This window comes from Carettochelys insculpta, chromosome 2 (genome assembly GCF_033958435.1).
Source record: "Carettochelys insculpta isolate YL-2023 chromosome 2, ASM3395843v1, whole genome shotgun sequence".
NCBI classification, from domain to species: Eukaryota; Metazoa; Chordata; order Testudines; family Carettochelyidae; genus Carettochelys; species Carettochelys insculpta.
In genome coordinates this window covers 151,111,642-151,138,750 of record NC_134138.1, presented here as the reverse complement: position 1 = coordinate 151,138,750, position 27,109 = coordinate 151,111,642, and the positions used below count along the sequence as shown (strand labels likewise).

At 42.7% G+C, this 27,109-nt stretch overlaps 1 protein-coding gene across 1 annotated transcript in view; it reads right to left on the bottom strand.

The window, feature by feature from the left end:
- The window catches only part of ANKRD33B (ankyrin repeat domain 33B), a 92,786-nt gene that overhangs the window by 23,717 nt on the left and 41,960 nt on the right, over positions 1-27,109 (bottom strand). The window contains exon 2 of the mRNA XM_074985961.1: positions 6,604-6,733. Within this exon, the coding sequence (XP_074842062.1) occupies positions 6,604-6,733 (130 nt within the window). The remainder of the gene's footprint in view (positions 1-6,603; positions 6,734-27,109) is intronic.

Sequence of the window (27,109 nt, the reverse complement as noted above, 5' to 3'; positions counted from 1 at the left end):
CTTTGCAATTACCGTATGCATTTGAGTCCTTTAAACATTTCCCATCCTCCCTTCCTTCCCATAAACCTTTAGCTTTTAGATTATAAAGATAGGCAATAGCATGCTTTTTGTGTAAGATTCTGAGTTGTAAATTGGCCTGGGAAAGTGGCTGGTCCTTAGGGATCAGAAGAACCTTTTTATTTGAGGAGATTGATTTTCATAACCTCAACTGTGTACAAGGAGTATAATGGTGGGGATAAAGGAAAATTGGCCTGTGTGAGGGAATTAATTGTATGATTGCTTGTGAACCACTGTGGTACACAGAAGTTCTCTTTCTGACTGGTTTGAGCTGCATTATAGCGGAGGACCCCCAGTCTTGGGCTTTAAGTAGTACTGTCTCTGAGCAACTTTGAATCAATACTCTCAGCCACGTCTCCCCAGAACTCCCTTTACACTCACACTAACAGTACAATCAAGATAAGTGCTCCTCATGAGGATGTACACCTCCGACACAAGGAGAAAAGTGTAAACATGCTCAAGTGATGCAATTACTTGTGTGGGCTGTATGCTGATGTACGTTAGGTCAACTTCATTTTGTAGTGTAGACGTGACCTAACCAAATAAGAAAACCAGAAAACAGGAGCATCCTAAAGGTTAAAAATATTGTATTAGAAAAGGTTATAACAGAAAACATGGAAATGGCAGAAGTACTTTATGATTTCTTTGTTTCAGTTTTCATCAAGGTTGATGGAGACTGGATGCCTAACATAGTGAATGCTAGTGGAAATGGGGTAGGTCAAGAAGTTAAAATACGGAAAGAAAATGTTAAACAATTACTTAGGAAAGTTAGCTTTCTTCAAGTCACCAGGTCCTGATGAAATGCATTCTAGAATACTCGAGGAGGTATCCCATCCATTAGCTATCATCTTTGAAAAGTCATGGAAGTCAGGACAGATTCCAGAAGACAGGAAAAGGGAAAATACAGTGCCCATCTATTAAGAGGGAAATACGAGCAACCCAGGAAATTACAGACCAGTCAGCTTAACTTCAGTGCCAGGAAAGATAATGGAGCAAATAATTAAGGAATTCATCTGCAAACATCTGGAAGATAATAAGATGATAGGTAACAGCCAGCACGGATTTGTCAAGAACAAATCATGTCACACCAACCTGATAGCTTTCCTTCATAGGATCATAAACCTTGTGGATAAAGGGGAAGTGGTGGACATGGTATACCTAGACTTTAGTAAAACATTTGATAGAGTATTACATGCCCTTCTGACCAGCAAACTAGGAAAATGCAACCTAGATGAGGTTACTATCAAGGTGGATGCATAACTGGTTGGATAACCATTCTCAGAGAATAGTTATTAATCATTCACAGTCATACTAGAAGGGAAGATGATGTGGGGTTCCACAGGGGCCAGTTTTGGGGCCAGTTCTGTTCAATAACTTCATCAATGATTTAGATCAGCCTTTCCCAAAGCGTAGTCCCTGGCCCAGTACTGGTCCTTGGGAAAAAAAAATACTGGTCCTTAGAAAATATGCAAATTATCACTATGTACTAGTATTATTGTGAATAAATAATAAACAGTAAAAATTTATTCATTTTTCATTTTTTATATGTGTTTATATTTTGGGGATGCAAAAAAAGATACTGAAAAAAACGGGTCCCGCCTATGTGAAGTTTGGCAAGCCCTGATTTAGATGATGTCATGGAAAGTAGGCTTAGCAAGTCTGCAGATAAAAGCAAGCTGAGAGGGGTTGCAACTGCTCTGGAGCAGAGGGTCAGAATTCAAAGATCTGAACAAACTGGAGAAATGGTCTAAGGCAAATAGGATGAAGTGCAGTAAAGAGAAAAGCAAAGGAGGAACAATCAGTTTCTCACATACAAAATGGGATGTGACTCCCTAGGATGGGGGACTGCAGAAAGGGGTCTGGGGGCCATAGTGGATCACAAGGTGAGTATTAGTCAACCATGTGACACTGTTGCAAAAAAAGCAAACATGATTCTAGGATGCATTAACAGGACTATTGTGAGCAAGACCCGAGAAGTAATTTTTATCCACTCTGCGCTGATTAGGCCTCAGTTGGGGTACTGTTTCCAGTTCTGGGTGCCACATTTCAGGAAAGATGTGGGGAAATTGGAAAGGGTACAGAGAAAAGCAACTAAAATGATTAAAGGTCTAGAAAATATGACCTGTAAGAGAACATGAAAAGAATTGGGCTTGTTTAGTTTGGAAAAGAGAAGTCTGAGAGGGAACGTGATCGCAGCTTTTAAGTACCTACAAGGGTGTTACAAGGGAGAGGGAGAAAATTATTCTCCTGAGCCTCTGATGATAGAACAATGAGCAATGGGCTTAAATTGCAGCGAGGGAGATTCAGGTTGGACATTAGGAAAAATTTTCTGACAGTTTGGTTAAGCATTGGAATAAAATTCCTAGGATGGTTGTTGAATCTCCATCATTGGAAACATTTAAGGACAGGTTAGATAAATATCTAACAGGGATGTTAGAAATGATGCTTGATCCTGCCCTGAAGGCAGGGAACTGAACTTGTTGGCCTCGTGAGGTCCCTTCCAGCTCTAGCATTTTATGAGTCTACGATAATATAGTTGAAAACATCAAGCCAGACAGCTGGGAGGAGCTGGCAGACGATCGCAGCAGATGGAGGCAAGAACTATACAAGGGCCTTCAGAAGGGTGAGTTGAGGATCAGACAGCTAGCAAAGGAGAAGCGAGCCCGCAGAAAGCACAGCAAGGACCTGCCAGACACCCATTACATATGCAACAGATGCAGCAGGGACTGTCACTCTTGTGTGGGTCTTCACAGTTACAGCCAACGCTGCAAATGAGGATGCCAAACGGAACTACGAAGGGCGCGATCCATAGTCTACGTAGACTGAAGGATGCTACTACTACTACTACTACTATACTTGAAAAGATAAAATAAAACTATATAAAATATTGGCTTCATCTATCTACAGTACGCTGCTTTAGGCTACTACTTAAAATTACGTAGCAACTATATTCCATGTTAACTCCACTGACTGCAATGTTAACCACATGATAATGTGTATTAATGCACCAGTATCTTGTAAATAATGTATTAAATGACTGGTACAAACACACTGGCTCAGGATTACAAAGGAGAAAACAAGTAAAAAGAAGTATTCTTGCGCTTAGATAAGCTTTTGCTGACAAAAGTCAGTCTCTATTGATTTTGGGATCAATATCAAATACTGACAGTGTCTAATCAATGTCTGTCGAGTCAATGTCAGTACTGTAGATTAATTGTGAGTTCATTATAATCAAGTATAAAGGTCAGAAAAGAGCCAGACTTAACTCTAAACCTTTTATGGATCAAATATATGTCAGAAACAGATAAAAGAAAAGCAGGTTACAGAGTCCTGAGACCGCCAGATTCTATTTAGAAAGCTACAGAGATCATTACCCTGCTACAACAGAGACATTTTATAAGTCTAAGGTAGCCGTGTTAGTCTGTATCTTCACCAAACTAAAAAAGCAGTCCTGTAGCACTTTAAAGACTAACACTATAATTCATTAGGAGATAACATGTGGATTTGTGCAAGTTCTTTCATGTACCTGATGGAGTTCCACTCCAAATAGCTAAATGCAGTGCCTTGCATGGTGAATAGGCTCAAAGAGGTAGCCACGTTAGTCTTTAGCTTCACAGAACGAAAAAAGCAGTCCTGTAGCACCTTAAAGACGAATTATATTATTTACAATTAACAATAATGATCACCTAATAAATAATATTGTTAGCCTTTAAGGTACTACAGGACTTCTTTTTTTGTTGTTTTGGAAACATTTTATAAGGAATTACTACCGCCAAGTGATTTCTACCTCTAAGTAGAAAATAATCAATCATTTTCTTTTCCAGAAAAAATACAAAAACCCCACTCTCAGGTAAAGCCACAGATTACTAGCAGAAAAAGTAATATTGGTTTTTATTACTATATAAATAATGTCTCTGCATGTTAAGTTAGCTGCCGAATAAATTATCATAATTAGGGCATAGAATACTACCATTAAACTATATAATATGCTTTTTAAACAACAGCCCTAGATGTTTTTAAAACGGTTTTGACTATCACAGATAGAACCCTTGTCTGATGCTGTCCATCCATGCTGTTTTCACTGGAACAGTCCCATATTTTAGGCAGGCATCCTGTCCCTCCCTCCTTTTTTTTTAAAACAAAAAGGCTAATTGTCCCATATATTCACTCCCCCCGCTGAGCTGCCCTTTCCCCAGCTGTAGGTAAAATCAGTGAGGAGCTGGCTGAACAGCATGTGCTGCCAGTACTGACTGGCCAGTACAGGCAGCAGCAGGAGAGGGAGCCAGGGGCCCTTCCATAGAGGTAAGGCAGAGTATGGTTGGGGGTAGGGTTTTGTCCCCTCTCCAAGAATTTTTAAGTAGGAGCCAGTACCCCAGCAGCACTGGGCAGCCCCTGTGTGGGAAGGTGGCCTGACCCTGATGCAGGACAGACTCCCACATAGCCCCCCCACCCCACAGGGCATCCACCTCCACACTTAGGGAGTCCCTGCAGCTGGGGAGCTCTCCCGTGGGGCAGCAACCCCATTCCTGGCTTTCAGAGGTGTGGGGCAGCCAAGGAGCTCCCCCAACAAGGGCAGCCACCGCTGGAGCCAGAGAGCATCCCTGAAGCCTTCCTGAAGCCTGGCGGGGTAGGGCAGCCACCAACCCTCCCCTCCTACAGGGCAACCACCCCTGCAACTGGCGACCTCCTGCATGGCGCAGCAGCCCCATTTGGATGCCCTGTGGCATGGGGCAGCCAGGGAGTTGCACTTGGTTGGCAGCCACAGCTGGGGAGCCACCAACCCCATCCCCATCCCCTCCCCTAGGATGTCCCATATTGGCAAAAGGAAATATGGTCACTCTACCATTAAACATAACACTGAACATATGTTATATGTATATTGACTGTTTTGTTGCTAATTATTCCATTCCTTCAGGTCATTTGGTCTCAGATTGGAACTCCTCAACACCAGCTATAAACTCTCTTAAGTAGCATATGTTAGAATTAACTATCTCAAAGTCTACAATTTCACAGTGAAGCACCTCAAACTCCCTGCCAGTCAGAGATACTAAAGGTATATCTACACAGCAGTGTTATTTCGAAATAGGCTATTCCAGAAGGCTGTGCTCACACTAGCCCCTCCCTTCAGGATTCACTGCCCATTACAACAATCTGTAATCTGTTCAGGCTGTGTCTACGCTAACAGCTCTGTCACTGTAAGATCAGTCACATAGCTGCTCTAGCTGACAGTGAGAGACGTGGTCTCATGCTGACCTATCACTGTGCACACTGCCACCGACACCAGTGAAACTTATATCACTCCTTACCCTTTCCACCTTGTACAGCCTTGGTACTCTGAGTACCTTTTTCTAGAACCGAAAAAGAACTCTGTGTACGTTTCAAAGCTTCCCTCGGTCACCAACAGAACTTGGTCCAATAAAAATATATTATCGCACCCACTCGGTCTCTCTCACATCCTGGAACCCACATGGGTACAACAACACCTGAAACAACAAACACAGTAGGTTCCATGCCTGGGAAGGGCTGGAGGGGAGAAGGCTGAGTCACCATTTAGCTGTTATGTGATTGCCTCTGAGGATCAAACTAGATGATTTGCCTAGATGAGCAGAGCCTGGTATGTCAGAAACAGAGTCTGTTTGGTAAGTAGACACATATCCTCATTGTATTTGCGCATCTCTCTTCTGAGCCCCTTCAGTACTTTGTAATCACTTGCAGCATGTAACTACAGCAGTCTTTGAGATTAAAGCACAGAAAATCAGCTTTTAAAAAGAATCAATAGCTGATTATGAGGGCACTCATGCCAGAAATAGACACACATTTGTCGCTGGGTGGGATAAAATATGCAGATTAATTATTTGGTTCCACTCTATTCTAAAGTAGGAGTAGCTCCCCAGAAGTCAATGGAGTACCCTGGTATAAAACCAGTGTTAGTGAATGCTGAATTAGGCTTATAATATCTGATAAGATTTCTTGCCCTTAATATGGAATGACCAAACAACATATTTACAGCTAAAATGCTTCTGAGTTGTCACATAGCTTCTTAACTTTCTTTCAAACATTCAGCAATGACCATAGACCAGCTAGATATGTTCAAGGTACGTGAATGTAAGCCACAGCTACATAATACACTATATTAACATCATTTTGACAAGTTGTTTGTTACGGAAGAAACATTGAAAAATCAAAAAACAAAAACAAAATAAAAAAGACACAGGGTCATGTTTTTGAGAAAAATTTTATTTTCTTTGAAGGTAAAATAATTAAAATCTCCCATTCATAATTAACTGCTTGGTCTCATTCATTAGCCCAGGTTACTCTCCCATACTTTACTACAAAAGGTATTGTTTGAATTTGACATTTCTATATACTGAACTTGTTTTAAGTTTCATGAGATCTTTGCTTGAGAGTGGACTAGTGGTTTTTTAAAGTCCGTGAACTGCTGGGGAAAAAAACCAAAGAGTCACATTTTTGTCCCAAAGTGATGGCCATGACAAACATACTGCTGTACATTTGATACATAAAGATGAAATGGTGAAAGAACCTTACCTGCCTGTGCAGCTGTAATTAGAGCTGTGTTCCCTTCATTGTCTTGCCAGTTTACATCAACATGAGGACACTGTGCTAAGGCTATTACAATATCCACAAATCCCTGGTAACAGGCAACAATAAGGCCAGTCTATAAATAAAAAATAAGGAGGTGGTTAAGAGTAAGCAGTCTGATCAATAGTACATTGAGGAAGCATATCATTTGGCTTACTCTACTTTCTTTTATTTATTTTTTTTAACACGTGAGAAATCAGATCACATTTGAGGCTTAACTTGTGATAGGCCTAAATTGCAAAGTTTAAATCTGACTTTACATAGATCTGGGGTAGTTTGGGTGAGGGGTTAAACTAGACATGGATGTGGCTTCCACAAAGCTGGGTGTGTGTTTGGCTCAGGAGCTCTCATGCAGGCTAATTTTCTTAGGGCCAGATTGTTCCCTGCTAGTTCCTGGCTGCACAGGGGTTGAAGTGGTAATGAAAGGCACTGAAACGGGCTTCAGTCCATTCCTGTGCTTCCTATACTATAGGGACTGCTTGATGCATGTACCCCCTTGGGTGCACGATACCCCAAAGGGGCAGGACGTGGGTTAGGCCATGATTGTGTCTCCAAGAACGAACAGGAAAAGGAGGGTAAAGGCAGATCTGTGGAGCTCTCCACATTCCTCTAAATGCAGAACAGTGCCTGGCATGAATGATTAACCCTTTTTTTAGACCCGGGTTTACATTTGTAAATTACTTCCTTTAAGAAAACCCACACAGTAAATAATGTGTGTTGAAAAATATTACATCATCTCTAACAATTTTATTCATTAGGGAAAATTAAAATTCATCAAGTCATATTAACTCCCATTTATGAATCAGAGCCACTAGAAATTCATTGTCGTTCAGGAAGTGACCATGGTTTTCCAGGTTCAGAAAGGAGCTTTGACAAAATATTTTAATTCGGAAATTCCACTTCTCACAACAGATTGCAGATCACAGATAAACAAAACCATGTAGCTCAAACAGTATAAGAGGCATTGTACCGTAAATCAATCTGGGATTATGAAGTATAAGAGTATTCACAAGCTACCATGAAACTCCTATGACTCATTTTTGGAAGTACAAAAATGGCTGAATTTAAAATACAGACTAGTGTGCTAATAGAACACTAATGTTCTGACTTAAATTTGGGAAATTCAAATTAAGGCACTTATGGCATACTGATTTCTGTGCCATATACACATATTTGGTGGTATATGAGAAGTTTTCTTATATTATCACACAGCAATAAACCGCATATAGTACTGTACTACTGGGCAAAATATTTTACAAAAGTGGCTTAATGATATGCAGGTCTAGAAAAAAATTGTGTACCAATGACTATATATTGAGATGAACACAGCAAGTTCTCAGATCACTGGGTGATTTTACATTTAATCATCTGAAAAGCAAATATATCTATCTGTAATTTTAAGATCACAATATCTCTGGTCATCTTTCAATATTTCAGCTATCACCTGGCAATCCCACATTGTTAATGAAATAAATCAGCCCTTTTTTTAAAAAAAAAATACAATTTACTGTTCTTGATAACCAAAAGCTTAGTACAATCTCTGGGAAGAAGAGAAGCCAGGAAATGTATCTGACCATTAACTTAGCCTCAAGCCATTGTTTAATTAAAAAAGAAAGAAACAACAGCTTCCCTGGCATATCAAAACACTCTAGCCACTGATTATATGGAACTAGAGTACTTAATCTTCAATATCTCACATGACCATTAGGATTAAAACTATTACCTCTTGTTTTCAGGATTACTTGTATAACACAGTGTGGAAGCATTCCATGGTGCTCTGATAAAAATACAGTAGTCCCCCGAGTTACACGAGGGTTGTGCTCCTACACGCCCTGATGTAACTTGAACTTCCTGTAAGTTGCGGGGCAGCTTTTCTCCCCAGCGCATTCAGCAGCCAGGGAAGCAGCAGGAGCACCTGGAGCTTCTTTTGAAAGGTAAGTCCTCGGGTTGCAGGGGCTGTTGGGAAGGGTTAGGCCTGGCAGAGTGTTGGGGCCATGGGAGAGAGTGGGGGGGTTAAGTCTGGGGTGGTTTAAAGCAACAGGGAGGGTGGTGGGGGGTGGATTGAGCTGGGGCTGCGCTCAGGGGTGTGGTGAGCCGGAGCCACACACAGGGGGTTGAACTGGGGCTGGGGGGGTTTTGAATTGGAGCCACAAGCGTATGGTGTTGAACTAGGACCACACAGGCCGGGGGAGGGGGGTTGAACCGGGACAGTGCAGGGCTGTGGGGTTGACCCACGGCTGTGGGGAGTGGGATTCTGAGTTGCACTTAACTCGTGCATTATGAGGGTTTCCTGTGCACTGTGCCTTTCTTGTTTTAAAAAAAAAAAAAAGAAAAAAAAGAGGAGCTGGTACTCAGCTAGCTCCCCACTCCCCATCTTCAGCCAATCCCATGGCTGGGGCTGCCAAGGTGCCTGTCCACAGTACTGACACCAAAAAACGCACTGAATATACACAATAAAAGAGCAATAAGTAAAATGTTTAATCAGAGTCCATGGGCTTTCCTCACTGCTTACACATTGTGCCTAGATGCTGACTCTGATCTAAAGACACTGACTAACTGCTCAGAAGACAGAGGCAAAGAACAAGGAGAAAATTCATCCTGTCAGATTCCTCTGCCTAGCCAGAACATATTAAGAGCCAAGCCGAATTGAATTTGTCCACCAACTTACAGGGAGAAGTAAGAAGCCCTGTTGGTGAAAAAGCTTGAAACCTAATGAAGTGGCAAACACAAACCTCACCCAACTTCTTCCAGCTCAAAGGTCCAAATGACTCCGTTTGACTCCTATCAGGTTCCTATTTAATCAGAGAAGTGGTGACTGCTGTCAACCATAGCGGGGTCCTTCACCTGCTCCAGACTGCCCACCGTATACGTGATGCCAAGGGACTACAACCCCCTAGTCACATTGAAAGTGGAGTAATGGGGAAGAGTAAGCTCCCCAGAATCTGACTCTTGAGTTTCTTTCCTTCCTTTGGGAAAATTAAAACAGCACTAAGGCACAATAGCATGTAGGAAAGATGTTTATTGAATCAATGTGAAACACCCAAGTTACAGGTTTCTTGTAGGCATGGGATCAAGAAGCTTGTCGAGGAAAGACCTCGGCCAAAACCATTTATAGTCTTTTTTTTTTTTTTTTGTTAAGGATTGGACCTGATATCCGGCTGATACAAACGGGAATAGCTCCACTGAGATTAATAAGGTGATGCTAATTTACACCAGTTCAGGTTCCAGCCCACTGGGTGCACCAAGGGGGAAGTAAGCAAGCAGCTGTGATTCTCCAGCCTCTCCAGGCTACTGTTGATGATGTGCTTTACACACCACACTTGCCTAAATTGACAACAAAGGCATTCACAAAATACAGCAGATCACTTCTGGGCTTAGTTTACTCAGCCTATTCTTACCACAATACCAGTAGTGTTGTTAATCCCATCCTAGCCAATCCCACCACCTTTTTAAATTTCTCTTATCCCAGCCCTCTAGTCGGTGCAACTGGGTTACTACTGACAGAGACCCCACTGGGCAAAGAGCTTTCTCTGCCACGCTACATGATCATTACAATCAGGTTATTAGTAGATAATATATTAATGTTACACAGTTGTACCAATGTCCTGTCCCGTTTAAATTCTGTGTTGTCCTTCCAGTTCAGGTGACAAATAGCTTTGTTAAAATATAGACATGATGTCACTTTTTTGGTCAGACCACAATATTTTTCAGTTGCACCTTTGAATATGACTATTATTCTAATTTTTTTTTTGCACAATTCATTTCAAACACAGTATTGAACGAAGCTCAGCACTCCTTGATACAGGCCATTTGAATTTCCTTCCAGTTAACATGCAATACTTCAAACAATTCCTTTGAAATTTGATAGAAGATCTTGTTAAGTATCAGCATCTTTATTTGCATACTATTTCAAATAACACTATCAGAAAGCACTCATCTTCCACAGGGGGCTGTCTCAGCTAATCAAAAATGTTTTGCAATTCAACCATTCTGACTTCCAGCAGGTTTGTGCATTCCCTTTGCCTGAATGGTTGGTCTTGAGATGCAATGCAACTCCTTTTGGTCACATCCTGAGCATTATTCTTGACTTGACCCCACGCTGCAGTGATCAATCCATTAAGGGGTTGATTTATCAGGTATAGTAAGATCAACTAAATCAACCACCAATTACTTGGGCCTGGACTCCAGTATCCCATTGGAATGAAATGATTAAGGGAAGTTGACGAGAGAGTTTCTCCAATCAACCCAGCATGGTTTGGACCCCACCATAAGAGGATCTAAGCAACATCGATTTGAGTTACTCTACTAATGTAATTCAAATTGTGTAGTTTACATTGACTTTCTCCCGTAGTGTAAACTTGCACTCTATTTCTTTAATAATTTCATTTCCCGTTGAATGCTCTGGTCTTAAATCACTTCTCTCCAAATTAAAACATAGTTTGATCATATAGAAAATATATAATATTAAAGGTATCAGCAAAATAAGTGAAAAAAGTTAGAGGAATATAAGGCTCTTCAGGAAAAAGAGAGCAATTGTTCTATTTAAGAAAAAATATTTTGCAATACAATGATATTTTCAACATGCCTTGACAACAATTCAGTGTAGTACTGATTTTCAATGGATAAACCGTTAACTGCTTCAATTGCTATTTCAAGTATCATCTCTGTAACAGTTTCCGACATTTTTTTAGTATACTTCAGAAAAGTCCATTGCTCGGTTCCTGAGTTTTCTTTTTACAGGAAGAAAAAAAAAAACAAAAAACAAAAGAGAGAGAGAGAGAGATTGAGAGAGAGAGAGAGAACATTGCCCCTTTCATTTTGGAAAGATTTCCACATTACAGCATTTTGAGACCTTTCTTTTTTAAAAAGGATCTCGGCAAGGTTTCTTTGTGAGTCAAAGCATGACTTGCTGGAATTCAGATACAAGTTTGCAGAAATCTTGAGTGTACTTAAATGGTTCATATTTCACACAACTCTTTTAGGGTTTCCAAAGGATTTACTGACCAATTATACTAAAAAGAACTTCTCCACACCCTGAACAGTTGCTTCAGTCTTTCTTTTTCATTGGTGTCTGCAATCAAACATGTGATGGCTGCCAACGTCCTGCTTTGAGCTATTGTCATGATTGAATTTTAAAGCAGTGCCTTGGACTCAATAAGATCAGTGTCTCTTTGTGCTTGTCCTTGTACACATATGCAGAAAAACATTGCTCCAGCTCCAAAAAGTTTACAATAAAATTGGAGAGGTAGAATAGCCACAGGAGGGCCAAACTATACTGCAATGTGTCAGGGAGCGATTACTTCAGTGAGAGTTACAGTTACAGAAAATGGAAAGAAACTTTTATTAAAGACCTACTTCCAGAGAAAGGAACAAAATAACAGACACAAGACTGAGCAATCTAATCAAATAGTGACAGCTGTCTCATCAACGTGAGCTCATTTTCAACTCATCTGCTTATCACCAGCCTAATATTGTTTATTTGGTGTGATATCTAGACTGCATGGGTGGCAAAGAAGATGGTCAACCAATGACTTTCTTTTATGAACTGACTCATAGCATATTTCAGAGCCACTTCTATTGTAATTGTACCTCACTGTCCTTCCTCCCAAAAAGAAAGGAAAAGTTTTCAGATTTGTCCGAAAATTCAAATGATGTTCCATGTAACAAAAACACAATGGCAACATAAAAAGTGCTGACTTTCATTTTTAAATATACTTTATGTGTTATGAAGGTTTATGAACAAAATAAGATGTAGACATTTCCTGGTAAGTTGTAATTCTGCCACCATTCTCCTTCCCTCCACAGCAATGCTTTGATGTTCACATTGCAGTGAGGTCTCTCAAATACTTGCGTAACCCACAGATAATACGTGTGTTAAGTTTTCCTTACTGGGCTGGTCCATGCAGAGGAGGCCAGTATGCCTTTTCACCCATCTTCTGTAGAAGCAATAGTCCATCCCGTGGTTTCAAACCAACCCTGATGAGGACTCATGAGCCGTGTCTACACGTGCACGATACTTTGAAGTAGTGGCACTAACTTCGAAATAGCACCCGTCACGGCTACACGTGTTGGGCGCTATTTCGATGTTAACATCGACGTTAGGCGGCGAGACGTCGAAGCCGCCAACCCCATGAGGGGATGGGAATAGCGCCCTACTTCGAAGTTGAACATCGAAGTAGGGCACGTGTAGCCGATCCGCGTCCCGCAACATCGAAATAGCGGGGTCCACCATGGCAGCCATCAGCTGAGGGGTTGAGAGACGCTCTCTCTCCAGCCCCTGCGGGGCTCTATGGTCATCGTGTGCAGCAGCCCTTAGCCCAGGGCTTCTGGCTGCTGCTGCTGCAGCTGGGGATCCATGCTGCATGCACAGGGTTTGCAACCAGTTGTCGGCTCTGTGGATCTTGTGTTGTTTAGTGCAACTGTGTCTGGGAGGGGCCCTTTAAGGGAGCGGCTTGCTGTTGAGTCCGCCCTGTGACCCTGTCTGCAGCTGTGCCTGGCACCCTTATTTCGATGTGTGCTACTTTGGCGTGTAGACGTTCCCTTGCAGCGCCTATTTCGATGTGGTGCTGCGCAACGTCGATGTTGAATGTCGACGTTGCCAGCCCTGGAGGACGTGTAGACGTTATTCATCGAAATAGCCTATTTCGATGTCGCTACATCGAAATAAGCTACTTCGATGTAGGCTTCACGTGTAGACGTTGCCATGGTGGTAGAAAAAGAGATATATGTATAAAAGTTAATATAAGAACCTTGGTGTAACTGTAGAATGATTTTAAATTGCAAAACGCTGCATTTAGAGGGGAATATGGATTCTGTGCTATTTACTGTTTTTTAAAGATTATTGGTGTTTTGTTAATTGGAAGTGTTTACTTAAGGATAAGGTGTGTAATAGTGTGTCTAGAGAATAAACGTCTCTGCCTGTGTGAACTGTGAAAATGCCAGAACTTAATTTAATAATCTTTCCAGATAGCAAACCGGTTCTCAAAGATGTAGCAATGCTATGTCAGACACGTGTACTGTGTGAGTTCAAAAAAACAGAATACAGACTAAAAAGCATGATGTAATCTTTCTTGTTAAAAATCACATTTAGGAGACCAGTCTCATGATGGGGTGGGGAATGGAATCATCATTTTTGAAACACTCCTCCATGTGCAGTAAGAGAGCAAGAATTGCAAGGGCAGTGGTGGAATGGGAGACAGCCTACTGTACAAGCTATCTGGAGCCAGAAACAAAGGAGAAGGAACTAGTTTAGGTGGTTCCCTCCCAGTAGCTGCTACTAATACTGGAGACAGATGGGCAGTGAGCACAGAAGGTGCTGTGATTCTACTACTGATAACTAGTCTTCAGAGTCCCTAATCTCAATATATATTTTTTTCAATATATAATTGAATGGAAACATTTTAGGTAAAATGGGTGGCTTTAATACAAACAAAATGTACTTAATAGTTCCAGTTCTTCAACTTTCTGATTGGAATGTACATGTTAATGTTAGTGTGCAGCAAGCACTTATTTTTTTTTCAAGATGTTCCTTTAAAAATATTAGCAAGCTCCACCAAACAGGTATATTCTTCATATTCTATAACCTTTAATATTTTTAACCAGATCCTTTCACTTTGCAAACAAGATTTTGAAAATCTGCATTGCTTAACAGTTTGGAATGCAGTGCCTATTCGAACGAGACAGAGTTGGCTCCAATATGGTAGTGACAACGCCACATGAGAGTTTAGCTGTTGTAAAACAATAAACATGAGAACCACAACCGTTGGTTACTTCTGGAGCTTCGTGGTTACTCCTCAAATCTGGTTGTTCACTAGTGCACTGCTCTTTGTGGTCTCTGCAGGCTGTCTTAATTTGTGTTTCCTCCTCTGTTTCTGGCTCCATTCCTAGCCTTCTTGCAAAAGGTTATAACAGTCCACGATAATGTAAATGGAGCAGGTTATCTGGCATACCCAACCAACCGCTCATCAACCTTTACATGAGGCAGCAGCATTAGCTGGAAGAGCATAAAGCATCTCAAAAAGCTGTTTTAATTCTAAAGGAACTAAACTTAGTTAACAATCGTCATAATCAACTTTAAATAGTGTCCATGGCCCCAATTAACAAACATAACTGACACAAAATGGCTACTAGCAACCGATGTCCTGGGGCTACAGATGAATCCGTAAGATCTGAGGGACTGTAGAGCAGTTTGCAATAATTTTTCTAAAGGCAATTTAATTGCTGTGCTGGTGAAAGGTTCCTGTTAGACAACTTCTCTACTTACATTTATCCACACAACAGCTAAAGCACTTCTGCCTCACTCACACTCTTCTCTGAACTCAGGGTACCACCCATGGGGCAGGAGCACAGTCTGCTTCCACGTCTACCCATTCAGTCCTTGGGCTCTCAGCCAGTCAGAAGGGCAGTTGTAAGCAAAGCCTTCCACAACTTTCAGGCAAGGAGCAACAAACAGTGTCTCCTCTCACTAACAGCTTGAGCCTGAGGCAGAGGAGAGGGCAAGAGGGCAGCAGCAACGACGGCCTCTGCATTTCCTGGCAGTCCTACCAATTAACTAAGGAGCTGAGATGCCACACAACAGACTGAGCCAGCAGAGAGAGCCAGAGGGAAGAGTCCTTCTCCACAGTCCTGGAGCACACAGAAGGGGAGGGAGTGACGTTCCCCAGCATTGGACCTGATGGATCTAACACAGTCAGTGGTGCTGACAGCCTCCACAGGCCCCAGGCAAGGAGGGAGGGGGTCCCATCTCCATGCCCTGGAAGGGGTGGGGGCTGGGACATTTGTCTCTCAGGCCCACTTGGACCAAGGTGCTGGCCCACCCCCACCACGGACCGCAGCACAGAAGTAGCAATTCAAAGGGGCCTGGAGCTCTGGCCGCTGCTGCTGCTGAAGTAATAGCAGCGGCAGCCAAAGTGCCAGGCCCCTTTGAAATGCCAGGCCCAGGGGGATTGCCCCTTTTGTCCCCACCTCTGTCAGCAGGCCTGAACACAGTTCTGAAATATCTGCTGGCGAGGCAGACAACCTCGTGCATCAAGAGTTAGCATAGATTAGCTGCGGCAAAATTCCAACTTGCTGAGGCTGAGAGAGGTAACACAGCCACTCACCATTTTGGAAACCACAAGCAGGACAACATAGTATTGACATAATTTACTTAGACTTAAGACAATTTGACTTGGTACCACGTGACATTTGGAATTCACCCCCTGTCCCTCCCCGCCAATGATATAAAATTAACATGTCAGACAGTAAATAGATTGAAAACTGGGTAATGCATAATCCTCAAAATGCAACTGTGAACAGGGAATTGTCATTTAGTGGGTGTGTTTTTAATGGGTGTGCTTCCAGTGGGGTCTCACTTGGCCGTATGCTATTTATCATCTTTCATCAATGACTTGGAAGAAAAAATAAAATCATCACTGATAAAATCTGCAGATGACAGAGCCTGGGACAGTAAGGAACAAAGAGGACAGATCACTGATTCACAGTGAGCAACCGCTGTGGAAATGTTACACTGCACCAAGATCCACAAAACTCCCACTGCCACTGAAACCCGAAGACCCCAGTGTCACTTGGTAGCTAGGTTTTTGTGGTAAGAGTTCCTTGGGTGCCTATTTCTGCCTCAGCACATACATACTTTTGCCCCACTCTAGGGCTATGTCTACAGCCAAAAACTTTGAAATTGCCATGCAAATGGCCATTTTGAAGTTTACTAATGAAGTGCTGAAATACATATTCAGCGCCTCATTAGCATGCGGGCAGCCACGGCATTTCGAAATTGATGCGGCTCGTCCAGATGGGGCTCCTTTTCGAAAGGACCCCGCCTACTTCAAAGTCCCCTTATTCCCATCTGCTCATAGGAATAAGGGGACTTTGAAGTAGCCGTGGTCCTTTCGAAAAGGAGCCCCGTCGGGACGAGCCGTGTGGCGGCGAGCCGCATTAATTTCGAAGTGCCACGGCCGCCCGCATGCTAATGAGGCGCTGAATATGTATTTCAGCACTTCATTAGTAAACTTCAAAATGGCCATTTGCATGGCCACCATTTCGAAGTTTTTGGCTAGTGTAGACACGGCCTAGGTGTCCTGGTGCCCAGCTCCTGACTGAGCCTTCAACGGTTTCACAAATCAGGGCAGCTGAATGCCTAAGTTTCATGTTGGGTCTGATTTAGTGTGCATGCTCAGAGATACCCTAACTCCATATAAAACCATCAGGGGAAACGGTAAGGACCTATTACCTCATAAACAGCAGCTTAGAGGTTAGGCTCCACTTCTGCACTGTAGGAGATCCCTAGTTCAAGCGCCCCAGCCTTCCGAATAAAAGGGACTTAGATAGGGAGCTGTGTGTGCTCTCACTAATAGGGTAGAAAGACATTCTAATGTTGTGTCTGCCAAACTGACGTTAACTGTTCAATTACTTTATAAAGGGGGGCCACTTCAACCTGAGAGACATGCCCCCCCTTCAGACTACCCCACACCTCAGAAGTGACAGATCCCTGTTCAAAGCCCCTCACCTCGGTAGGCAGAGGGAGGATTCATGTCTCTCCCACAGGATGGGTAAGTACACCCTAATCACTAGGCTGAAGGTAAAGAGACAGGCTTTCCTCTTCCCCCAGCTGTTTTGTATAGAATCAAGTGGCCTCTGAAGCTGAGCACATCTAGCAGATTGGGCCCTGCACCTGACAGCAGCTAACACCTAACACCGTCACATGGTGCACAAATCACAAGCAGAAATTGATTTCTCCCTGCAGTCTGGCCTTAAGCATCTGTGCCCATGAGAGGAGAAGGGCTTAAGACGCACCCCTGTTGTCAGCTTATTCAAGAAGCTTCCTAGCATGCTGGCTTCATAGATTGTATTTTAAGGCATCATTCTCTACCCAAGCACTGCACAGGGGTACTAACTCACACCTTGTGGGTCACAGTGTGGTTCCTGTGTATTTTAAGTGCTTGAACAGTAGGCCTTGGGACACTGTGCATCACAGTGCCTAAGGCCTTTGATTGATCTAGGCCTCACGAGCCCAGTTTTGCAAGCTTTTGTGACAGTTTAACAAGATTGGTTAAAAGTAAGATTAAACAAGTATTTGATTTAATTAAATTGAATAATTTAACTCTAACATTGTATATATGCACAAACAGAGAGAATTACGGTAACTGCTTTTATTAGTTTAAAAAGTATATAAATCAAACAGCATTTATAATCAACAGAAATTTTCAACTAAGAAAAAGTCAGAATTATTGCATTACATGTTATAAATAACTGTAATTCATAAATAAAATGCGTAAGGTGATGAGTGGCATTAAAATTAGATATTTTATTTTTAAAGATGCCATTAAATAAAAGATAACCCCGTTGTTATATACATTTTTTAAAAGAAAATTTCCTGAAATTATTTAATATAGGTCAATTTCTGCTTCCTGTTGAAATGCTGACGCAACTCTTAATTTACCTCTGCACTTTGAGCTGGAGGTGAGAGTCCCAGCTTGCATAGATTCACATGCTAAAAACAGCATTGTAGTTGCAGAAGCAAGGGTGACAGCTCAGCCTTGCTATTTAAATACACACCCAGAGGACCCAGGTGGGTTTGTACCTGTAGCCTGAACCCCCACGATGGCTACACTGCTATTCGTAGCATGATGGCTCTAGCAGAGTTAGCATGGATACCTCAGCGGAAACTGAGAATCACCGCCGGCTCTCTGTGTACAGTAATCTATAAATCGTATGAAAAAAATCCAGATTTACATCAGAATAATCGATCAGAATTTAGTATTGAGCTTTTATATCTGTTATTACCTGACTTGTGTGAATTGAATAAACTTTTACAGACTACATACACCATTAGGAGAAACATCTGCCAGTAGCTGAAATTATATTTATAATTGGTTTTGCTAATTAGGTCACCAGAGAATGAGATAAAGTAATTATCCAGGTCTTCAATCCTATGAGAAAGATTGTTTGTGTGCCACAGAAATCTGTCAGGCATATCCTTTAACGTCATTCACAAAGACAGAATTGAAACTGACCTTTTAGAGACAGAGGGGTAGTACTGTATTGCCAAGATATTATATTGTGAAACTGACAAAAAACCCCAGGAGTTTGAAAGAGAAAATTGTTGTTTGGACAAAAACACAAGCACCTGGGGGAATTTGCTGGTTTTTCCAATGACAGGGGTCAAACAAGAGCAAAAGAGTGTTTGGACTGAAGAGGGAAATGTAAGTATTTGTGACACTGCAAGGGAGCATAAAAACCAAATGCAAAATCTTGTCTGCGACAGCTAAGCCTGATAACACTACACACTCCAGTTCCTGACTAAGGGAGTCACAAAAATGTCACCTCCACTGCAGAGCATCAAGGACACCAAGAACTTAGCTTGAGGTATATGAGTTCTGCACTACATAAAAGTATGGCGGTTCCTCAAGCCTCAGAAAAAATAATGTTTTTTGAAAAAAGCAGTCCTGTACTTGCACAGGCCTTAGGTGACAGGCCTGTTCTTTCCTACAGAGTGACACCCAACCTCAGGAAAATTCTCACAAGCAACCACACACCACATCACAATAATACTAATCCTGGAACTTTTCCTTGCAACAAACCCCATTGTCAACTCTGTCCACATTTACCCTGGAGACACCATCATTGGACCTAACCACATCAGTTACATGATCAGGGCTCATATTCCTGCATCTTCTACTAATGTGAAATATATGCCAGCATGTGCCAGCAATGCCCCTCTCCCACGTATATTGGACAAACTGGACAATCACTTCACCAAAGAATGAATGGACACAAATCAAACATTAGGAATCTGAATACACATAAACTTGTAAGTGAACATTTCAATTTAGCAGGATACAGCATTCAACATTAATGGTGTTCATCTTAAAACAAAGAAATTTTAACAACAGATTACAAAGAGACATCTGAATTGGAATTTATTTGCAAGTTTGATACCTATCACCTTGGACTCAACAAAGATATCAATTATCTGATGCATTACAAGGACAATTTCCCCACCTTTGATATTTGCAATGACCCCAGCCATCCCACTTAATGGACACTTGGCAGAGGATTTTTTTCTCCTCACTTCCCTCTCTTCTTTCTGCCCTATCTAGCTGATTTGTCAGGTTTTAGTTTCTTTCATTTTTTATTATTTCTTTAAATTCTCTCCTTCTCAGTTATCAGGATTCTCCAGATCTGAAGGAGTGGGTCTGCCCCATGAAAGCTCACTGCCTAGTGAATAATATTGTTAGTTGCTAAGGTGCTACAGGACTGCTTTTCTTTTTTGTCTTGTGAAGATGCAGACTAACATGGCTACCTCTCTGAAAAAAATAATGCTTAACTCTCATCTGCCATTTAATGAATGGGGTACATTCTGTTCCCCATTTCCCTATAAAATGCTACATATGTAAGTGGGGCTCCACTGGTGTAAATAAAGGTAGAATTTAGTCTGTGTACCAGTTCTGCTAAAAATCCCTACATAATCTATTATAATCTAAATCTACCATAAGCAGTACTGAAAATAGCTTATGGACATTCTTCTTGGTTACAAAAGCTTATGCTGTCCAACAAATAAATCAGTGGTTATGTGGAAAGTAAATAAGCTAACAGAAAGGCTTGTTTTCTGCTAATAATGTCAATTTTACTGAGGTTAATATGTAAATTCTTTTAATTAGTTATAGTAGCATAGTTAATGACACAAGGGAATGACGAGAGGAGGCTGGCAGAAACTTCTGCTTTATAAAACCAATATCCTTTTCATAGTGAATGAATTATATGTAAATGCTTAATCCCTAGGATGGAATCCTTTTTTACAGGAGTTACCTCACTTTTAGAAGTGCTTACCTTAACAAACAGTTTATGTTAAAGGGGAAGTGGAAAGGGTTTAACTAACTGATACAAGGTGCCTTGTAAGGAGTTAACCAGTCTCAGCTGATTCAGGGTCAAAAGAGGTAACAGGTAAAAATCCAGTTATAGCTCTTTGAGACAGATGGAGGCTGTTCAGCTCTCTGGTCTGAACACAATTTGTCTGAAAGGATCCCTACAAGCACATCTTGGATAAGAGATTATTTTCCCACCATTGTACGCCTGTGGTGGCTTTAGTAATTTTTTATTTATTACTATTAGATTGTGGTTTTATTATCTTGGGGGTTGCAGTATCACTATGGCATTAATGTCTTCTTGTGTTCTTGATATAAGATAAAATAAGAAATGAATGGCAGGCTTTAAAAAGAAATCCTACAAAAATGCTCAGGATTTTGGTGATGAGAGATCATCATGCTTCTAGTGCCAACGATGAATATCTTTTTTTTTCAGCGCCTCCTGCTCTGTCTTCTGCCTTTTTCCCTAGGCTGGCCAGCAACAGGAAAACCTCAGAGTTGCAGACACCTCAGGAGTGAAGATAATTAATAACTTCAATGTTTGCAACTCTGAACAGAACATTCTGGTGACTCTTTCAGAAGTTTACAACTGAGCATTGATTTAATACAGCTATGAAACTTTACTATTCAGAAGGGAAATGCTGCTTTGCTTTTTCAAGATGACATTTATCACAGTGCTGTACTTACTGTACTTGATTTTTTTTCTTTTTTGCTCTTTGCTTGATTGTGTACTTACGGTTCCAAAAGATGTGTTAAATGGGATGTGCCTATTTGCCTTCTATATGAAAATCCACCCTCATTTACATAAATTATAAGTCTCTGAAAAATCTCAGTTGCACCTTCTCAAAAAAAGAATAGTGTTTGGCACCTGATTCCACCTATACTGAGCACGTTCCAGAGCCTGGCAGCTCTAAGGTGATGAATGCATTGTGAAAGGGCAATCCCCATCACGCTCCTAAGCACATCCCAGTCTAGGTCTGCAGGAGGCAAGCAGTATTCTTTCCCGCAACTGCAACTCCCGACTTCTGCTTGCCACTATGGCGACAGGCACAGACACCTTGTCCCTCCTATACTCTCAGTTCCCTTCACTGTTACCTGGGCAGTGTGGAGAAGCACGGTGCCTGAGTGCAATGCAGAGAGTTGATAAATGGGTTGGTGGTGAAAGTTGTAAGAGCCAGTATTTGAGAGGGACATAGCAGGAGCCAAAAGATGTAGAGTGGGAGGAGACTCAGAGCTGACAGCATGTTCAGACACAGCTAAACTAAAGGGTGTATATTTTAATTGAGGGAATATGTGTAAGAAGAATTTAAGAAAGCCCTCCCTTCTAAAATAATAATTACAGTTACAGCTGTGTTATCCAGCATTTGGTGAAGCAGCACGCTCCGGTAACCAGCAGAGCAGGGCCAGCAGCCCTGCTCCAATAACAGGCACACTTAATTATACGGCAACCACTATTCCCCAGTGATACTGGCCAATGAAGCCTGTACTGTAAATAGACGGAATGAACTGATCATTGAACTGATGGATCCAAACTAGCTGTTTCTCCTCATTAGCTTGAATATGGCAGTAAGCACCACACTTTGTCCCACGAATTACTCCTAGTGAACATCCCTCTAACCCAGCCAAGCATTCTGTTTGTGGGAGCAGGCATATACTGTTTATGGGATGTGTCGCTGTAAACAGTGCAGCAGCTTGAGGGGAAAAAATTAACCTCAGCATGTTTTACATAGTCCAATTTCATTGTCAGTTTAGTTGTCAGGTTGGGATAATAAAACTTCTAAGCGGCAGTGATTCCTCACAATGTGACTCCCTTAGTTAATCCAGTACCACCAGGGAACAGTGGTTGCTGGAAAAGTGAAATTAATGTCTTGTCTCTGCAATGATATGCCAATGCCAGAAAGACAACATATGCATTCCTGGTTTTATAGCATGTTGCACATCATCAAATATTTTAAATCTCCTCATACACATTTTATGTGTGTTTCCATTCTATTGTGTTCTGTCAGATACGGGACCTCTGTAATTTAGATTACAAGTAGTACCTTATGCTGGAATTAATTGCCACATGAAGAATATTAAATCTGTTACATATAAAAAACTCTACATATATGAAGAGTGTTATCCAGTCACATGATTTACGAACAACACACAGTTCTCCATAAAAGGGAATTAATGAATCCACATGACAGTCCTGAGGACTAGATTTTAAATTTGGTATCTGTTGAAAGATGTTCATTTTTGCCTAATAATCTAAAACCTCCCCATGCTACTTTGCTTTTATAAACCACATTTCTCCTTGAGGGATCTATGTAGGTTTCTATTTGGGAAAGGTCTATCCAGACTTCTCTTGCACAGGGCCATTCTTTGAGATTTGACATCACCACCTGCCCCGATGGGGGCTCTTTTTTCAAACAGGGTAAAAGAAAGCTCGTCTCCACTCCCAGTGCTAACTCCTTCAGAGCACCAACAATTGAGTTGTTGGTACAGAGCCTGTGAAAGCTGATTGTCAAAGGGCTATCCCCAGTCAGGATTCCACATACATCATCCATTTTCCTGGGCTGTGGTCCATCCCCTTACATATCGTCTTTCTGAAACTTCCCAAGAAGTTCCCAAGAAGGGTCAGTCTATTCTGGGCACACTGCACCCTGGCTGCCATCACACACTGCGCAAATGTTGTTTCTAAAATGACAAGTGAATACCAGCTAAGTTACTGTATAACTTTATTTTTATAAACCTGTCTGTCTGACTTCCTTCTTTCTCCCCCAACTGCTGTCACTTGTTGTATCATGCCTCGTGTTAGAATTTCAGCTCTTTGAAGCGGAGGCTGTATCTTGCTAGATGTTCAAAATGCCCATTTTAGGTGCTCCCACAACAGAACTGTTATTAATACAATTATGCTAATCTCACATTGCTCCATACTAGTAATTTTAAAAATATGACTAACAAAAGCATTGGAGACAGAATAGTGTCACCTTAGACCAGAGGTGGGCAATGAAATGGGGGGCAGTTCCCCAGGGTTAGGCCCTGGAGGACAGCTGCACCTATACTTACCTATGCCTTCATAACTATGAGCAATTGCTGCTCCTGTTAGCTGCTGAGCACTATTCCCAGCCAATGGGAGCTGCAGGAAGCAGTGAGGACCGGGACACCACTTCCTGAAGCTCCCATTGGCCAAGAATGGTGATCCGTGGCCAATGGGAGCAGCAATCACCTGTACCTGCAGAGATGCAGGTAAATACAGTGGTGGCGGCCCTCCAGGGGCTAACCCTGGGGAAATGGATCTGGCCTGCGGGCCAGTATTTGCCCATCACTGCCTTGATGATTGCTTGCAGTTGCACACACTTTGTGTTAAGTTCTTTCTAAACACTTAAAAATCTCACAATCCCTAACAGATAAAGGTTGGAAGAACAAACCAGTGTTAAAGTGATGGCTGCCACTGGTAGGACAATATTTGCTACTATTGTTTTCCATTTGTTTATTGTATAAGCATCTCACCAGCTGCAGTTCTACTTAGTTACTGTCAGCTGACAAATTTTGTAGTTTTCAGAGCAGAATTGGTTTTGTTTCTAACATTTGTGTTTGTACATTACATACTTGACCAAGAAACCAGGAAGTGATAGTTACTGCATTAAAAATAAATGCTTTTTTTGAGGAAGTGGAAAATAAGTAGTTTGAACTCCTGTACCTAATAGCTATGGTAAAGCTTATTTCACAGCCAAAGGCAATTCATGGAAGTGGGAACATCTGAAAGTTAACATAAGCAGGTCACATCTACAAATATTAGACATTTCCGAATGCCATCTCTGCATTGTTTAGTTAAAGCCAGTCATGTTTTAGCCACAAAAATACTTGCATTAAACTGTCATTCGTTTCATGTTAATATGACTGACATCACCATAGCCACACAGAGAGAGGTGCATAGACTAAATACGCACAGCAGTATTTACTGTGCTTGTGGGCACATACTGTTCTCCCTTATAAGAACTGTACCATAAATAGGGACAGACGGTGCTTTTTTTGGTGATAAATAAATAAATAAATACACACACACATACATAAATAAAATAAAAATAAAAAAGGAGCCTGGTACTCAGCTGGCTTCCCATCCTCTCCCCCTCCTCGCCCGCCAGAGTTCCTGCAGTTGTGGCTACTAGTGGGACTCTGTGCCCCAGCTGGTTCCCCACTGCAGGGCTGCCAGGGTTCCACGAACCCCGGCCGGGTTCCCACCAAACCTGGCCAGAGCTCTGCACCTCTGCCAGCTCCCAGCCCGAGGGCTGCTAGGGTTCCCCTGGCTCCAGCTGGGTCCCTGGGGCTGGAGCTGCCAGCAGGGCTCCATGCCCAGCCGGCTCCCAGCTATGGGTCAGGCAGGGTGCCTCCCCGCCACCCAGCCACGGATTCCACAGCTGGTGCTGCCAAGGAGCTGGTATGGAGTACTAGCCCATACTGGCACAAGAAAAGCACTTGGGCCAGATCATAGTAGGGTGACCATACTTTCCTATGCCAAATACAGGACACTGTGGGGTGCGGGGGTGGCTCCCCAGCTGTAGCTACCAACCAAGTGCAGCTCCCTGGCTACCCCATGGCATGGGGCATCAGAAGTGGGCTGCCGCCCCCCAGGGGTGCTTCCCAGTTGCAAGGGTGATTGCCCAGCAGAAGGTGTGTGTGTGGGGGGAGGGTTCCACCGGCTGCCCCACACCGCTGGGCTCAGTGCAGGGGCTGCCGCCCTGAGGGAAGATGGGGGCAGGGAACGCTCCCTGGCAGTGGGGGCTGGCTGCAGCTCCTGGCTGCCCCAAACCTCCAAGCACCGGCAATGGGGCTGCACTCCACTGGGGGCCTCCCTGGCTGCAGAGGGTGGTTGCTTCACACCTCGGGTCACTGGAAATGGGGCTGCCGCCCCACAGGAGAGCTCCCTATCTGTGGAGGCAGCTGCCCTGCTGGGGGTGGGGGAGGGGAAGCTACACGGGGGGCTGTCCTGCATCAGAGACTGGACTACCTCCTTGCAGTGATCTCCCTGGCTGCAGGGGCAGCTGCCCCACGGAGGGGTTAACCAGCACTGCTGGGGCACCAGGTCCCCCTTAAAATCTTAGAGGGAGACACGCTACCCTACCCCCCACCACACTCTGTCTTATCTCTACGGCAGGGCCCCTGGCTCCCTCCTGCTGCTGCCTGTACTGGTCCGTCAGTACTTGCTGTCCCTGCTGTTCAGCCAGCTCACAACTAATTTTACCTGCAGCTGCACTGACTTGGGGACAGGGCAGCTCAGCAGCAGGAGTGAACATACGGGACAATTAGCTTTTTTTTAAAAAAAAAAAAAGGCAGTATCCCTGCCTAAAACAAGGGATTGTCCCAGAGAAAACAGGACAGATGGTCACGTAAAAGCAGAGACACACTAAGTAAGGAATCTAGCATGAAGCCTGCCTAACTGTAGAGAGAGGTACTTCCGTAAAACTTGTGAAAAAGCCATGCAAGTTAATAAATATTACACAGGGTTTAACATATTTGGAAGTGGCTATGATGTGGTAATCACTACACCAGGAAATTTAAGGACAAAGTTTAACAATTCTGTGCTGTATGTGATGAAAAATATTTTTAAATATTTAACTTTAGTGTCCTCACATTACTTTGCCCCTTGTATAAATCCAATATTCAGTGGAGTTATTTCTCCCTTGCAAAATACAACAGAGATGTATTTTGAGGAGAATAAAACCCAAATATTTAAACTTCTTCCTCTTTGTTGTGTTTATTATATGAGAACAGACAAAACATTGTTTTTTGATGTTCATTTTCAGTGTGTAAAACTGTTACAGTATTACTCTTGTATGGGAGTGTCTAACAAGGTTGCAGGTTCTTGTACCTTGTGTGAGGATGCAGAACTTGTCAGTCTCCCTACACTTTTGCACAAGAAACTTATTTTAACATCCATATCAGAGGGGTAGCTGAGTTAGTCTGTATCTTCAAAAACAAGTCCTGTGGCACTTTATAGACTAACAGGTACACTCATCCCCCACTATACGAGCACAATTGGTTCCTAACTTTTTGCTCGTAGGTGAAAACTTGAAAGAGGGACACTAAATTCCTAGTGAAATACTTGTAAAAGTCTCTGATTGGTTCCAAGTGCTCGGAGTGGCAGCAGGTGGCGCTGCTTTTGAAAGGTATGTGAGCCTGGGGTTGCGGGGATTAAAAGCTGGGGGCAGTTTGGAGACATGCGTGGGAGGGAGAATTAAAACATGGTGGTGGGTTGGATCCACAGGGGGTGGGTAGGTGGTGTTCAGGCTGCTGCAGGTTGGGTCTGTGGGGCCACTGGAGGGGTGGGGGTTAAGGCTGCAGCGGTTGGGGTGCATGGGGCTGGCGGAGGGGGTTAAATTTTGGTGGTTTGGGTGTGCGGGGCTTGTGGGGGGGTTAAATTTTGGTGGTTTGGGGTGCTCGGGGCTGGCAGGAGGATTAAAGTTTGGTGGTTCCGGGTGCGCGTGGCTGGTGGGAAATTTAAATTTCAGCGGTTCCAGGTGCGCAGGGCCAGCGCGTGAGGGGGGTAAGTTTCGGTGGTTCCAGGTGCGTGGGGCTGGTGGGGGGTTTAAATTTCAGCAGCGGGG